The following is a 16768-nucleotide window of genomic DNA, read 5'->3' as shown; positions in this document are numbered from 1 at the left end:
GGTGTGCCGGGTATATTGTATAGTGGTGTGCCGGGTATATTGTATAGTGGTGTGCCGGGTATATTGTATAGTGGTGTGCCGGGTATATTGTATAGTGGTGTGCCGGGTATATTGTATAGTGGTGTGCCGGGTATATTGTATAGTGGTGTGCCGGGTATATTGTATAGTGGTGTGCCGGGTATATTGTATAGTGGTGTGCCGGGTATATTGTATAGTGGTGTGCCGGGTATATTGTATAGTGGTGTGCCGGGTATATTGTATAGTGGTGTGCCGGGTATATTGTATAGTGGTGTGCCGGGTATATTGTATAGTGGTGTGCCGGGTATATTGTATAGTGGTGTGCCGGGTATATTGTATAGTGGTGTGCCGGGTATATTGTATAGTGGTGTGCCGGGTATATTGTATAGTGGTGTGCCGGGTATATTGTATAGTGGTGTGCCGGGTATATTGTATAGTGGTGTGCCGGGTATATTGTATAGTGGTGTGCCGGGTATATTGTATAGTGGTGTGCCGGGTATATTGTATAGTGGTGTGCCGGGTATATTGTATAGTGGTGTGCCGGGTATATTGTATAGTGGTGTGCCGGGTATATTGTATAGTGGTGTGCCGGGTATATTGTATAGTGGTGTGCCGGGTATATTGTATAGTGGTGTGCCGGGTATATTGTATAGTGGTGTGCCGGGTATATTGTATAGTGGTGTGCCGGGTATATTGTATAGTGGTGTGCCGGGTATATTGTATAGTGGTGTGCCGGGTATATTGTGTAGTGTCCGGTGTGCCGGGTGTAGTGTCCGGTGTGCCGGGTGTAGTCCCGGGTGTAGTGTCCGGTGTGCCGGGTATAATAGTCAGCTCTTCTGACATTTCTATCTTTCTTGTGTCCTTGCATTTTGTCATTTTGTTACCTTTTGTGTGATACTAACGTCGTCTTCTTCTCTTCTGCAGCTCTGACCGTTCGCTTCCTGACGCGGAGATTTATCGGAGAATATGTTGGCACAGGTGAGCTGGTGTTCATGCCCACAGTGATGTTGTGTTATAATGTATATAATGTATCGCCCCCTGGAGGTCGTGTATTTACTTCTCCTTTGAATATTCTTACAGAATCCATCTACACCCACAACGTCATCGTAGATGGAAGAGAAACCTTCTTCAGCATCTGGGACTCCGTCTGTCCACAGGTAACACACTGACTATAAACTACCCCTGGGGGCAGTAATAGGGGGGTATTAAAGGCAACAACCAACCCTACAAGAGGGTCACCTCTACCTATCCCATGTCCATGCATCCATCATGTCTTATGTTCTTCATATCCATCTGGTTGGCGCCATATAAGCTGGGGGCAGATATAATGGTGACCATGTTGGTTGGCGCCATATAAGCTGGGAGCAGATATAATGTTCACCATGTTGGTTGGCGCCATATAAGCTGGGGGCAGATATAATGGTGACCATGTTGGTTGGCGCCATATAAGCTGGGGGCAGATATAATGGTCACCATGTTGGTTGGCGCCATATAAGCTGGGGGCAGATATAATGGTGACCATGTTGGTTGGCGCCATATAAGCTGGGGGCAGATATAATGGTCACCATGTTGGTTTGCGCCATATAAGCTGGGGGCACATATAATGGTCACCATGTTGGTTGGTGCCCATTTTTTCCCTAGACACCTATATCTAACAGATCTCCTCCCCCTTCTTCCTCCAGAACCCGAACCTTCAGACCTGCGTCAGTGAAGATCAGCTCCGCTGGGCCGACGGCTTCATCCTGGTCTACAGCATCTGTGACCGCAATAGTTTCAACGTGATGCAGAAACAGCTCCAGCGGATCCGCCAGCTAAAGAGGCGCAACAGCTCGGCGGCGCCCATCATCATCGTGGGCAACAAGCGCGACCTCCAGCACCGGCGCGAGATCTCCAGCGAGGAGGGGCGCATGCTCGCCATCTCTTCGGACTGTGACTTCTTCGAGATCTCGGCCGCCGAGACCTACCACGGCTCCCTGGTGGTCTTCCACCAGCTGCTTGAGTCAGTGAGGGAGATCAGGAGCTCCAGCAAGAAGAACGCGGGCATCAAGGGCATCGTGAGGAGCATGTCCGCCGTGTTCGGGAGAAGGCGAACAGAGTGAGGCCGCCGCAGATCCCTCGCCTCGGTTGACTTATTGGACTGGTTGAGGTCCGAGCCGAGATGAGGTCAGGAGGGGGTTCGGTGCTGATCTGAGGACTGCTGGACTTAACCCTTTCTTTTTCTGCACCTGGCCTGTCTTAAAGCCAAAGACTCGAACATTTGGTTGCATTGTCGCCCTCGTAGGGCGGTCACCTCAGCTTGTGGGGTCACCGCCGTGTGTGCGTTGTACCGTAGCAGGACTCAAGCTGGGCGGAATCCAGGACTATTATGCAACCTTTACAAAGCGTTTCTGCTAACACAGGGCTATGCCACGTGCTGGAACACGCTGATCTGTTGTGTGCCGCCTCTGCCCGCTGTCTGTGCCTCCCGACCCCCCCACAATGCACTGGGGCAAAGAGTATAAAGGGCTAAAGCTCTTCTTCTGTGGAGGGGGATTTATTTAGGAGTATTATTTGCACTATGTGGGAGAACAGGTTCTGCGGAGGGAGGGGGGATTCGTAGAGATGTTCTATACGTTTTTTCCTATAGGGTTCCATATTGGGTATTGATGTAGGCTACGAACCAGGGTGCCTCCAGCTGATGCAAAACTACAACTCCCAGCATGCCCGGACAGCCTTTGGCTGTCCGGGCATGCTGGGAGTTGTAGTTTTGCAAAAAACACTGAAATATCAGTGCGCCTCATGCCTCTGCTACATCGCCATCTATAGGTTACCCTATATGGAATTATTATTATTATTTTTTTTATTTGCACGATGGAATGTTAACCCTTCAAATGCACATCTCTGAGGCGGTGTGACAACTGTAGCTGCTGTCGTCTGTGTGCTGTGCACAGGCTGTACATATATGTATATAGCTGTAATATATAGAGAGGAGACTTGTCTATATGTATATATATATATAATTTATATGGGGTGGGGCTAGGATGCCGCTGTTTACATGAAGATATTTATTTTTTACACTAGTTGTTTTTTTTGGGGTTTTCTGCCAATAAAAAAACTTGAAAATTAACAATTTTTTATGTATTATTCTGCAATGAATTTGGGGGGCGGGCGGAATGAATACGCTATATCAGGTGTGATGTCAGTTGTATAGGGCCGCATTTTCTTCTAGAATGATCCTACGTGTGGTATAATGTTGGTTTGCCGATGTTTACCGCGAGTGTAAGATTTATGTTTTTTTTTTTTATCATTTATTTTATGTTTTCAATGTTTACCGAGACCATAATATTTACTTATTTATATTTTACATGTGAACATTACCTAAGCTAAACGCTGCTGTTTTCTTGTTAGCGCTCAGGCTGCGGCACGTCACATGATCTGACTATATAAATAAATATGTATAACTCCGCCATTGTTATACCTCACTTTTTATAAATGTGCTCCCACAATGCAAGGCATTATGGGAGACTATTAAAGCCCATGAAGTACAGGACAATTGGACCCCAGAAGAAGGGACTGGATCTCGGGTATTGTGGAACAGAACACGTGGTGCAGCTCTGGGTGTGACTGGAGAAATAGACCTACAGCTATTTAAGGATAAGGGTGGGTTCATACCACGTTTTTCAAGTATGTTTCCCGGATACGTTTTCATTATTGAAAACGTATGGAACCGTATTGAAAACCGTATACTTAGACAAATAATTGAAAACCGGATGCGTACGGTTTGCTTGCAATACGGTTTTCTCCCGTACTCAAAACCGTGGTTGACCACGGTTTTGTCTCCAGTTTAAAAACCGTACTGCAACCGCATGTTTTGTTGTTTTTTTTTTTTTTACATGGACGTCAGTGGGAAACGCACATGTATAGGGTTCTAGATGGGAAACCGTATACGGTTTTTACTTTGCACATGCACATTTGCATCCTAAAGTCCCCACCCAAGACCCCTCCCATTAAAAATGGACAACATTTTCAAAAAATTATCGTGTTTTTTTTAAATAAAAACGGACGGAACTGTATGCACTTTTAAAAACAGTATATGGTTTAAAAACGCACACGGTTTACTTTTTCCCATACTGTTCCATCTGTTTTTTTTTTTTTGCCATATGGTTTTCTTTAGAAAAACTGAAAGCAGTATGAAAAAAACTTGATGTGAACCCAGCCTAAGCAGAGTTCTTTGTATATTTAGTTTCTTAGTGGAGCTGTGAATCCAGCAGATCATTGGGGAGCAGAGTCCTCGGATATGAGGGTCACCCCATAGAAGAGAGCAGGGAATGTGCTGTAATAGCCTGCAACTGCCAGGGTATGCTGGGAGTTGTTGTTGACAACAGTTAGATAGCAGATTGGGGAACACAATCCTATGGTGTCAGTAATAGACCTTTCTTACATATGGTTGTGGACAGAGGCGTGAGCTCAGGGCTATAATCATCTGATCATGGGGGGTCATCATCATTCTCCGTCATGGAGGAAACCAGGTACTGCCCAATACCATCCCTACAGTGATCATGGTGGGGTCAGCATCATGTCTGGGGGAAACCAGGTACTGCCCATCACCTGCCCAATACCATCCCTACAGTGATCATGGTGGGGGCAGCATCATGTCTGGCGGGAACCAGGCACTGCCCATCACCTGCCCAATACCATCCCTACAGTGATCACGGTGGGGGCAGCATCATGTCTGGAGGAAACCAGGTACTGCCCATCACCATCCCTACAGTGATCATGGTGGGGGCAGCATCATGTCTGGAGGAAACCAGGCACTGCCCATCACCTGCCCAATACCATCCCTACAGTGATCATGGTGGGGGCAACATCATGTCTGGGGGAAACCAGGTACTGCCCATCACCTGCCCAATAACATCCCTACAGTGATCATGGTGGGGGCAGCATCATGTCTGGGGGAAAGCAGGCACTGCCCATCACCTGCCCAATACCATCTCTACAGTGATCATGGTGGGGGCAGCATCATGTCTGGGGGAAACCAGGTACTGCCCATCACCTGCCCAATACCATCCCTACAGTGATCATGGTGGGGGCAGCATCATGTCTGGAGGAAACCAGGCACTGCCCATCACCTGCCCAATACCATCCCTACAGTGATCATGGTGGGGGCAGCATCATATCTGGGGGAAACCAGGCACTGTCCATTACCATCCCTACAGTGATCATGATGGGGGCAGCATCATGTCTGGGGGAAACCAGGTACTGCCCATCACCTGCCCAATACCATCCCTACAGTGATCATGGTGGGGGCAGCATCATGTCTGAGGGAAACCAGGCACTGCCCATCACCTGCCCAATACCATCCCTACAGTGGTCATGGTGGGGGCAGCATCATGTCTGGGGGAAACCAGGCACTGCCCATCACCTGCCCAATACCATCCCTACAGTGATCATGGTGGGGGCAGCATCATGTCTGGAGGAAACCAGGCACTGCCCATCACCTGCCCAATACCATCCCTACAGTGATCATGGTGGGGGCAGCATCATGTCTGGGGGAAACCAGGCACTGCCCATCACCTGCCCAATACCATCCCTACAGTGATCATGGTGGGGGCAGCATCATGTCTGGGGGAAACCAGGCACTGCCCATCACCTGCCCAATACCATCCCTACAGTGATCATGGTGGGGGCAGCATCATGTCTGGAGGAGACCAGGCACTGCCCATCACCTGCCCAATACCATCCCTACAGTGATCATGGTGGGGGCAGCATCATGTCTGGGGGAAACCTGGCACTGCCCGTCACCTGCCCAATACCATCCCTACAGTGATCATGGTGGGGGCAGCATCATGTCTGGAGGAGACCAGGCACTGCCCATCACCTGCCCAATACCATCCCTACAGTGATCATGGTGGGGGCAGCATCATGTCTGGGGGAAACCAGGTACTGCCCGTCACCTGCCCAATACCATCCCTACAGTGATCATGGTGGGGGCAACATCATGTCTGGGGGAAACCAGGTACTGCCCTTCACCTGCCCAATACCATCCCTACAGTGATCATGGTCTGGCAGCATCATGTCTGGGGGAACCAGGCACTGCCCGTCACCTGCCCAATACCATCCCTACAGTGATCATGGTGGGGGCAGCATCATATCTGGGGGAAAGCAGGCACTGCCCATCACCTGCCCAATACCATCCCTACAGTGATCATGGTGGGGGCAGCATCATATCTGGGGGAAACCAGGCACTGTCCATTACCATCCCTACAGTGATCATGGTGGGGGCAGCATCATGTCTGGGGGAACCAGGTACTGCCCATCACCTGCCCAATACCATCTCTACAGTGATCATGGTGGGGGCAGCATCATGTCTGGAGGAAACCAGGTACTGCCCGTCACCTGCCCAATACCATCCCTACAGTGATCATGGTGGGGTCAGCATCATGTCTGGAGGAAACCAGGTACTGCCCGTCACCTGCCCAATACCATCCCTACAGTGATCATGGTGGGGGCAGCATCATGTCTGGGGGAAACCAGGCACTACCCATCACCTGCTCAATACCATCCCTACAGTGATCATGGTGGGGGCAGCAACATGTCTGGAGGAAACCAGGCACTGCCCATCACCTGCCCAATACCATCCCTATAGTGATCATGGTGGGGGCAGCATCATGTCTGGAGGAAACCAGGCACTGCCCATCACCTGCCCAATACCATCCCTACAGTGATCATGGGGGCAGCATCATGTCTGGGGGAAACCAGGTACTGCCCGTCACCTGCCCAATACCATCCCTACAGTGATCATGGTGGGGGCAGCATCATGTCTGGGGGAAACCAGGTACTGCCCATCACCTGCCCAATACCATCCCTACAGTGATCATGGTGGGGGCAGCATCATGTCTGATTATACTGTATTCCCATGCAGTGTATATAGTTTCCCTGGTGTATATATATATGCTGTATTCCCATGTATTGTATATAGTGTCCCTGGTGTGTGTGTATATATATATATATATATATATATATATATATATATATATATATATATATATATATATATATATAAGCATTGTGGCTAATTGTTTCCCATTAATCACACTTGAAGGGAAGTCATTATAATAATCTATAGTAAGTGAAGCAGAAGGAACAGAAACAACCCACAGTACAGGACACAGACTTTGTCATCATCCCCGGGGGAGGGGGGGGGGCCGTATCCTTCTTGTGCATCATAGCCATCTCTGAGAAAGTCGTCTACAGTGATAACACAGAGGTCAAAAGAAAGGGTGATCTCTGGGGCGTGGACCCTGATCGGTCCTCATGACCTTAATGTGAGAGAACCCGATAAAACACAAAGAACTTAAATAAAGAACTCATCTTTATAGTAGTAAAACAGACGTGTTTCGAAGGAGAACCTCCGTTGTCATCAGGTCCATACAAAATAGACAGTGTTACCTAAACATACACGATAGTGAGAACCAGAGATTATGAGATCGTAATAACAAATTTATTACACAGCTAGATAAATAGTCTATTCATTATGACCTTAAGGGTCTCCTTCCGGGTCACTATCATATATATATATATATATATAGATATATATATACCGTATGTATTGTTTTTTTGTTTTCCCTGATGAAGACAGATGTCCTCCTTCAAAACACGTTCGTTTTACTACAACAAAAGGAGTCTTTTATTTTCAATTCTTTGTCCATTACTGTGTGTTCCCACCTTGGGCCATCAGGACCGGTTAGGATTTGCACATTTAAATTTTTCTTCCATCTTTGTGTCCCACCACAATTGTCCCCATGTTATTAGTCGTAGACAGGCATCGACTAGTGTGAATAAGCACAAGGAACATCTTGCTGAGTGGTTTTATTGGTCAGAGTGATACAGACAAGCTGGATACAGAGAAGTCACCACATACATAATACCATATATCAGGAATAAACATCAGCAGTTAAAGGGGAGCTCTACTTTTGGTTGTTGTCTAACACATCATTACCACCAGGGTTCCCATCTCCATGCCCATTTCCAGAATAAAGGGTGACGTAGTGCTCAGCAGTGCCTCCCCAATCTACCGGTGTGCCATCATTCCGGGGGAGACACTGGTTTCGGTGATCACTTATTTTACGCTTTCAAAATTCCAAGATGCAGAAACCACCGACTGGTGGCCATGGGGTTTGTGTCATCAGGAGCCTCTCCTCTGGGAATGGGCTGGGGGGTCGCCCTTTTTACATAAAGCCAACACTTGTAGTATCCAGCACTGACAGACACACCACGCCTAGTCCTCCTGGATCTCAGAGGGGAAGAAGGAGCTGTCCAGACTTTGACGTCTCCTTTCCCGGCCTCCAGCTCTTGCTCGGTCGATTTTGTTGAGGACTTGCTTGTCATTGGTGAAGGCTCGGTAGACGGACGCTCCAGTCTGTGGAGAGCGCCTCCTGTTTGGGGCTCGTCTCAAAAGTAAGGAAGACTCTACCTGGCTCTTCTTAGGTGTCACCTTCTGCTTTGGATCTTCTTTGGAGATGTTCTGCATGTTCAGAGCCTCCATGACGGCATCAGAGAATCTCATTACCTGCAAAAAAAAACATGGTGGTTACTGAACATTTATAAAATCCAAAAGACTTAGTACTACAGGTTTCTGGGAAAGTGAGGTGACAAACTATGTTACTACAGTTCTCCTGGCCTCCCCGACAGACACATGAAGCTAAGTCCTGTCAGCCATGTTAGCTCCCATGGAGCTTATATTACTGTTACCAGTTCACCATAGGACTTCCCTCTGTCAACTCTCCCTGTCAATCAGACATACCAGAGATGTGCCAGACTGAAGCTTTAAAAACTTATATATAGTCTCTGCTCCTGACTACAGAGGTAATATGTCTGCCAGATCTCTATGCAGAAACATATCCTAGTCAGATGGATCCAGATCTCTATAGAGAAACATGACCTGGTCAGATGGATCTAGATCTCTATAGAGAAACATGTCCTGGTCAGATGGATCCAGATCTCTATAGAGAAACATGGCCTGGTCAGATGGATCCAGATCTCTATAGAGAAACATGGCCTGGTCAGATGGATCCAGATCTCTATAGAGAAACATGGCCTGGTCAGATGGATCCAGATCTCTATAGAGAAACATGGCCTGGTCAGATGGATCCAGATCTCTGTAGAGAAACATCACCTGGTCAGATGGATCCAGATCTCTATAGAGAAACATGGTCTGGTCAGATGGATCCAGATCTCTGTAGAGAAACATCACCTGGTCAGATGGATCCAGATCTCTATAGAGAAACATGGCCTTGTCAGATGGATCCAGATCTCTGTAGAGAAACATGGCCTGGTCAGATGGATCCAGATCTCTATGGAGAAACATGGCCTGGTCAGATGGATCCAGATCTCTATAGAGAAACATGGCCTGGTCAGATGGATCCAGATCTCTATAGAGAAACATGGCCTGGTCAGATGGATCCAGATCTCTGTAGAGAAATATGGCCTGGTCAGATGGATCCAGATCTCTGTGTGGGAAACATGTCCTGGTCAGATGGTTCCAGATCTCTATATAGAAACATGTCCTGGTCAGATGGATCCAGATCTCTATAGAGAAACATGTCCTGGTCAGATGGATCCAGATCTCTATAGAGAAACATGTCCTGGTCAGATGGATCCAGATCTCTATAGAGAAACATGTCCTGGTCAGATGGATCCAGATCTCTATAGAGAAACATGACCTGGTCAGATGGACCCAGATCTCTAGAGAGAAACATGGCCTGGTCAGATGGATCCAGATCTCTATAGAGAAACATGGCCTGGTCAGATGGATCCAGATCTCTATAGAGAAACATGGCCTGGTCAGATGGATCCAGATCTCTATAGAGAAACATGGCCTCTCTGAGGTAGAAGAGTCAGGCTCTCCATCTAACGTGTGTCTTGACCGGCGAGAAGCCATCCTGGTCACATGGGCCGATATTCCTGTAGAAAAATTTCCTCACCTAGTGGAATCTACACTACTTCTGCGGTAGGTCCGGCGTATGACTAGATGGTGGATTATATATTACGACCATTTCTATTTCAGGTCAGTAAAATGAGGAACCAAAGGACAAACTTCTGAAGGACATTTAGTAGCCGCTCTCATTCAGGACTCTCAGGGCTTCGGTAGGGTGCCCCTTTAAAGTGGTATTCCAGCCAAATACATCTTATCCCCTATGCGGGTCTGCGTCTCCAGTCTTGGAAACCTCACCACGCCCCCTCGTGACGTCACGCCACCCCTGTCCATTCATGTCTATGGGAGGGGACGTGACGCCCCCTCCCATAGATATGAATGGAGGGGGAGGGGCGTGACGTCACGAGGGGGTATGGCGTTATGTCTCCACGGAGATTGTGGGGGTCCCAGCGGCGGGACCCCCGTGATCATACATCTTACCCCCTATCCTTTGGATAGGGGATAAGATGTATTTGGCTGGAATACCTCTTTAAACCAGGTCATACTAAACATACACCGGATCATGTTCCTAATAACCTCTTCTCTGCCGCTGGTGCAGTTCAGGTGATGCGTCCTTCAATCTTGGCGTCAATCGTCTATTATTTGTAAATTAAACTAGGTCAAAGCAGCAGAAAATGTGCGATATGTACAGCAAGGAATGAGAGGGGACACGTCGGGATAATGGCGGTCACTACTTCACCGATGTTATGGTCATAAAGATAATGGTCGGGGGCCATGTGCATGGGATTAGCGTGGTTACACCTGAGCGCTTGGGAAGGGCAGTCACTATTTTTTGTAAATGACCATCTATATAGGTTGCCAAAGGGCTGAAAATTGAGTGCCAAGCTGAGGCTGTGGGTCCGCTATGTGGACGATGTGTTCGTCCTCTGGGTGGGCTCACAGTCTCAGCTACAGACTTATGTAGAATATTTAGACAGTTGTCACCCCCTATTGAATTTTCATCAGAGATTAGTTACTTGGATGTAAAAGTGATTAAAAATAGAGAAGGTGGACTAGATACCGCACTGTATGTGAAAGACAGCGATCGTAACAATCTATTACATCGTAGAAGTGGACATGCCCCAAAAGTCTTCAAAGGAATAACGAAGGGACAACTTATAGGAACTAAAAGGATCTTTAGTGATGAAACAGAATTCCAGAAGAATAAAGAGATTATGATTAAAACGTTTGGACAGAGGGAAAGGAAATGGAGGAGAAAATACCAAGAGAAGACCTTAGGAAGAATAAAACGAAAAATCAGAAAAAACACAATGAGCTAACATTTTTTTCAGTATATGATGTCATTCAAAATTGATAAAACAAACTATCTATAAGTACTGGGGACATCTAACAGTGGACGACAAGATCGCACGTCTGATCATCCGAGATTTATCTATCGAAATAATAAGTCCTTGGCCAATCATTTGATAAGAGCCGACATTAAAAAGAAACAGGTCAGTAAACAGACTTTTCTGAAAGCAAAGCAATCAGGAACATATGCAGGTTTATCCTGCCAGAACTGCAATGCAATCATCAAAGGAGATGTAGTAGTGCACCCCAAAAAGGGGACTAAAATCCCTATTAAAGGGGTACTCCGCCCCTAGACATCTTATCCCCTATCCAAAGGATAGGGGATAAGATGTTAGATCGCCGTAGTCCCGCTGCTGGGGACCCCGGGGATCGCTGCTGCGGCACCCCGCTATCATTACTGCACAGAGCGAGTTCGCTCTGTGCGTAATGACGGGTGATATAGGGGCCGGAGCAGCGTTACGCCATAGCTCCGCCCCTCATGACATCATGGCCCGTCCCCTTAATGCAAGTCTATGGCAGGGGGCGTGACGACCACAACCCCCCCTCCCATAGACTTGTATTGACGGGGGCGGGCTGTGACATCACGAGGGGGCGGAGCCGTGATGTAACGATGCTCCGACTCCTGTATTGCCTGTCATTACGTGCAGAGCGATCTCGCTCTGTGCGGTAATAATGGCGGGGTGCCGCAGCAGCAATCCCCGGGGTCCCCAGCAGCGGGACCGCGCCGATCTAACATCTTATCCCCTATCCTTTGGATAGGGGATAAGATGTCTAGGGGCGGAGTACCCCTTTAAGGTGGCATTCGTGCAATAGCACCCAAGTGATTTATTTACTTAATTGCCCTTGTTGGGCTATGTTGGCCAGACCACAAGGAGCATTAAACAGAGAATCAACGAGCATAATTAGATCTTATCAAAAAGAACAGGACAGTGTGAACAGGAACGAAGGTGATGCGGTAATTAAAGAAAAATTTGAAAGCAGTGTAGGGGGGCAATGTGCTGAACACAGACACCATGTAAATGAGCTTAGATGGCAAATACTGGAGAACGTGGAGGGAGAAAATAACGAACAAATAAAAATGAAGCTATTGAGAAATGAGGTACAGAAACTGGGCACTTTAATGAGATCTGCAACTTCTATGTGTTTCTATAATTTAGTATATACTGGATCTTTGTAATTTTATATGTTTTTAACCCTTTTGATACCTTTTGTACTCTCGTTGTAGAACTGAGATCTCGCGAGAACCATAGATGTATTTAGTATGGTGATGGGCGTTACTCACATGATGCTTGACAAAGAAGGTGTTACCTTCCAAACGTTGCATTCATTTACACACCCTTGGGTGTAGGAGATGGCCGTACGTATGGGCACAGGTCATATCAAGATTGAGAACCTGGCGAGCTAATGAAATCTCCGGCTGGACACTGCTGAAATATCATTGTGCACTTGGGTGAATATTATCTTTTCCTGTGAGATGTATTAATCTCTATAATATATATAAAAGAAGTTACTGAGCAGCTTTATTGCGTGTGTTGCCACTTTCTTTTGTTGGTCACCGATGTTATGGGCAGTGCTCCGGCCATGAGCGCTCCCTCACTGCTTGCACCAGTGGCTCCGAGACCTGCGGTGCGGGACATGCCCGCATGTGGGTTCTGGGCGTTGCTATGGGCAACACTCTGGGCGTTCAGCCCGGCCGTGAGCGCACCCCTTCTGATGGCTGCGGCGGCTCCAGAACTTGCTGTGCGGGATGCGCCCACATACAAGTCCCAGGCATCTCCTTACCCCACAGTGTTCCGGTCCCCCTCTCTCTGCACATCGCCGGCGCGCGCCTTGGGGCACATGCGCCAGCGCTACTAGATTTCAAGGGCCAGTACGCCCTTAATTGATCAGCTGCAGGGCGGATCTAGCACCTCCCTATCTTGGTGCCAGATCTTCGTGCCTTGTGCCAAGAGAAAGCGTATCTCAGTGTTTGCCTACTTAGTGTTCCTGACCTCCAGCTTGTGACCTGACCTTGCTCCTTTGCCGCCTGCCTCCTGACCTAGTGCTTGTGACCCGACTACGCTTCCTAGCTGCCTACCCTTCTGACCTGTGCTTCTTCTGACTACGTCTCCCATCTGTGCCGAGTTACATCTGGGCAACCTGTGTGGACGGACGTGCTAGGGGTAGAGACCTGGGCGCCACCTGTGGTGAAAACAGCGGCACCTTAGACTCCGCTCCTTTGTACGGTTCAATCATTGTCCACACAGGCCAGCGGATCCACTCCCCAGCCCTTTACAACCGACTTATTAGACAAGTGCATTGTGCCCCGCGGCATTCTGGGAGACCATTACCCGGTAACACTACGATACCTGACATTGCATTTAGCGGCACTGACCTTTCTCAGAGATCACTCGAAAACACTTAGGTCTCACAGAAGGGAGCGCAATTATCCACTGATTCTCAGAAAAGGCGCAATTTATGGAACAGTGTGCGGCTGTGTATAACGATACAAAGTCTGGAAATAAGATAAAACTAAAGGGGAACACTCACCCCGCAGTCTGATTTCTCTCCATTTGTGAGGAGTTTGATGCAGATTATTTCTCTCTGTTATCAGCCATGTCAGAGTGTGGAGAGGTTATTTTCCTAGCGGGCACATCGCCTATAATAGGGGGCGCTACCCATCGCTGTGGCCAGAACACTCTCTCCAATGGCCCAAGACAATCTCCATTACTCTGCTCATGACTGTTCAGCAAAGTCTGCTCCTCCGGCCTCCATTACTGTGCACACCACGGCCTAGAGAGGGGAAAACTAGTGGAAAACACCCTAAAAAGTAGCAGCAGCATAGAGGAGCTAGTAGAGCAGTACTGGGCAGTGTAAGCTGTAAATCCAGCCCAGGGGTGAAATTGGAGTCTCTCGGTTTGCTTCTGGCTCTGTCCACAATCACTCCCCACTTCTCTCACTCTTCCCCTGTCCATAGACTTCTAGGGGTAGTATGTAATCTGATCCCTCAGTTTTTCAGAGTGATTGATAAGTTGCATTTGGTTGAATTATTTATGCAAAGTTCCTCGATAAGTGAGAGACCAGAGGAGATTTCTGCATTGGTGACTGGTAGGGGCCGTCAGGTGACCATCACTATGACGATGGAACAGGGAAATGTAGGGGGGGGGGATCATCCACCTCTGTGACCGGCTGACCAGAGGGATCTGTTCCATCATCTTATAAATGGCGGCCTAGGGAAGCAGCAATCTATAGTTATGACAGGTAGAACACAAAGTGTTAATGTTGCGGGGCCGATACCTGAGCGCGGTCACCTGACTCCATATTACGCCTCATTATGTGATAATTTATCGGAGCCCAAAATCCACCGAGGAGGAAATGAAAGTCGCTTAATCCTTCCTGACACTTATGTCCAATTATCACCTCAGGAACCGCAGGAAAAGTTCAGACCCCCCCAAACCTGCTTACCCAGAAGGCCGAGCGATAGGAAAATTCCCAGATTGGCTAAGACCCCGCCCCCTGCGCATCCAAAGGCGAAAAAACATACACAGCTCCCCTCCACCTTCTGATGGATACAGTGATATATCCTGCAGACTATTACACCTCTGACCTCTCTATAGATACATAGTGATATATCCTGCAGACTATTACACCTCTGACCTCTCTATAGATACATAGTGATATATCCTGCAGACTATTACACCTCTGACCTCTATAGATACATAGTGATATATCCTGCAGATTATTACACCTCTGACCTCTATAGATACATAGTGATATATCCTGCAGATTATTACACCTCTGACCTCTCTATAGATACATAGTGATATATCCTGCAGACTATTACACCTCTGACCTCTCTATAGATACATAGTGATATATCCTGCAGACTATTACACCTCTGACCTCTCTATAGATACATAGTGATATATCCTGCAGACTATTACACCTCTGACCTCTCTATAGGTACATAATGATATATCCTGCAGATTATTACACCTCTGACCTCTCTATAAATACATATAGATATATCCTGCAGATTATTACACCTCTGACCTCTATAGATACATAGTGATATATCCTGCAGACTATTACACCTCTGACCTCTCTATAGATACATAGTGATATATCCTGCAGATTATTACATCTTTGACCTCTCTATAGATACATAGTGATATATCCTGCAGATTATTACACCTCGGATCCCTTTATAGATACATAGTGATATATCCTGCAGATTATTACACCTCTGACCTCTCTATAGATACATAGTGATATATCCTGCAGATTATTACACCTCTGACCTATCTACAGATACATAGTGATATATCCCGCAGATTATTACACCTCTGTCCTCTCTATAGATACATAGTGATATATCCTGCAGACTATTACACCTCTAACCTCTCTACAGATACATAGTGATATATCCTGCAGATTATTACACCTCTGACCTCTATAGATACATAGTGATATATCCTGCAGACTATTACACCTCTGACCTCTCTATATATACATAGTGATATATCCTGCAGACTATTACACCACTGACCTCTCTATAGATACACAGTGATATATCCTGCAGATTATTACACCTCTGACTTCTACAGATACATAGTGATATATCCTGCAGATTATTACACCTTTGACCTCTCTATAGATACATAGTGATATATCCTGCAGATTATTACACCCCTGACCTCTCTATAGATATATAGTGATATATTCTGCAGATTATTACACCTCTGACCTCTATAGATACATAGTGATATATCCTGCAGATTATTACACCTCTGACCTCTCTATAGATACATAGTGATATATCCTGCAGATTATTACACCTCTGACCTCTCTATAGATACATAGTGATACATCCTGCAGACTATTACAACTCTGACCTCTCTATAGATACACAGTGATATATCCTGCAGATTATTACACCTCTGTCCTCTATAGATACATAGTGATATATCCTGCAGATTATTACACCTCTGACCTCTCTATAGATACATAGTGATATATCCTGCAGATTATTACACCTCTGACCTCTCTATAGATACATAGTGATACATCCTGCAGACTATTACAACTCTGACCTCTCTATAGATACATAGTGATATATCCTGCAGACTATTACACCTCTGACCTCTCTATAGATACATAGTGATATATCCTGCAGACTATTACACCTCTGACCTCTCTATAGATACATAGTGATATATCCTGCAGATTATTACACCTCTGACCTCTCTATAGATACATAGTGATATATCCTGCAGATTATTACACCTCTGACCTCTCTATAGATACATAGTGATATATCCTGCAGACTATTACACCTCTGACCTCTCTATAGATACATAGTGATATATCCTGCAGACTATTACACCTCTGACCTTCTACAGATACATAGTGATATATCCCGCAGATTATTACACCTCTGTCCTCTCTATAGATACATGGTGATATATCCTGCAGACTATTACACCTCTGACCTCTCTATAGATACAT

General features: G+C 46.7%; 3 protein-coding genes across 7 annotated transcripts in view; 1 reads left to right on the top strand and 2 right to left on the bottom strand.

Moving 5' to 3' along the window:
* Nucleotides 1-954, bottom strand: part of LOC130295683 (toll-like receptor 2) — a 50687-nt gene extending 49733 nt beyond the window's left edge. The window contains exon 1 of the mRNA XM_056546686.1: nucleotides 903-954. The gene's annotated coding sequence lies outside the window, so the exon portion shown is untranslated. The remainder of the gene's footprint in view (nucleotides 1-902) is intronic.
* LOC130295686 (ras-related and estrogen-regulated growth inhibitor-like protein) overlaps nucleotides 1-3331 on the top strand; it is an 84901-nt gene extending 81570 nt beyond the window's left edge. For 3 of the 5 annotated variants that reach the window (XM_056546692.1, XM_056546691.1, XM_056546690.1), the window contains exons 5-7: nucleotides 943-996; nucleotides 1099-1175; nucleotides 1701-3331. In XM_056546692.1, the coding sequence (XP_056402667.1) occupies nucleotides 943-996; nucleotides 1099-1175; nucleotides 1701-2117 (548 nt within the window). In that variant the 3' untranslated portion in view covers nucleotides 2118-3331. The remainder of the gene's footprint in view (nucleotides 1-942; nucleotides 997-1098; nucleotides 1176-1700) is intronic. The other 2 variants (XM_056546693.1, XM_056546694.1) reach the window with 1 other exon arrangement.
* A 4520-nt stretch (nucleotides 3332-7851) lies between these two features.
* LOC130295684 (perilipin-2-like) overlaps nucleotides 7852-16768 on the bottom strand; it is a 71547-nt gene continuing 62630 nt past the window's right edge. The window contains exon 7 of the mRNA XM_056546687.1: nucleotides 7852-8566. Coding sequence (XP_056402662.1) covers nucleotides 8276-8566 — 291 coding nt within the window. The 3' untranslated portion in view covers nucleotides 7852-8275. The remainder of the gene's footprint in view (nucleotides 8567-16768) is intronic.

Source organism: Hyla sarda, chromosome 11 (genome assembly GCF_029499605.1).
Source record: "Hyla sarda isolate aHylSar1 chromosome 11, aHylSar1.hap1, whole genome shotgun sequence".
NCBI lineage: Eukaryota > Metazoa > Chordata > Amphibia > Anura > Hylidae > Hyla > Hyla sarda.
This window is presented reverse-complemented; position numbering and strand designations above follow the sequence as displayed.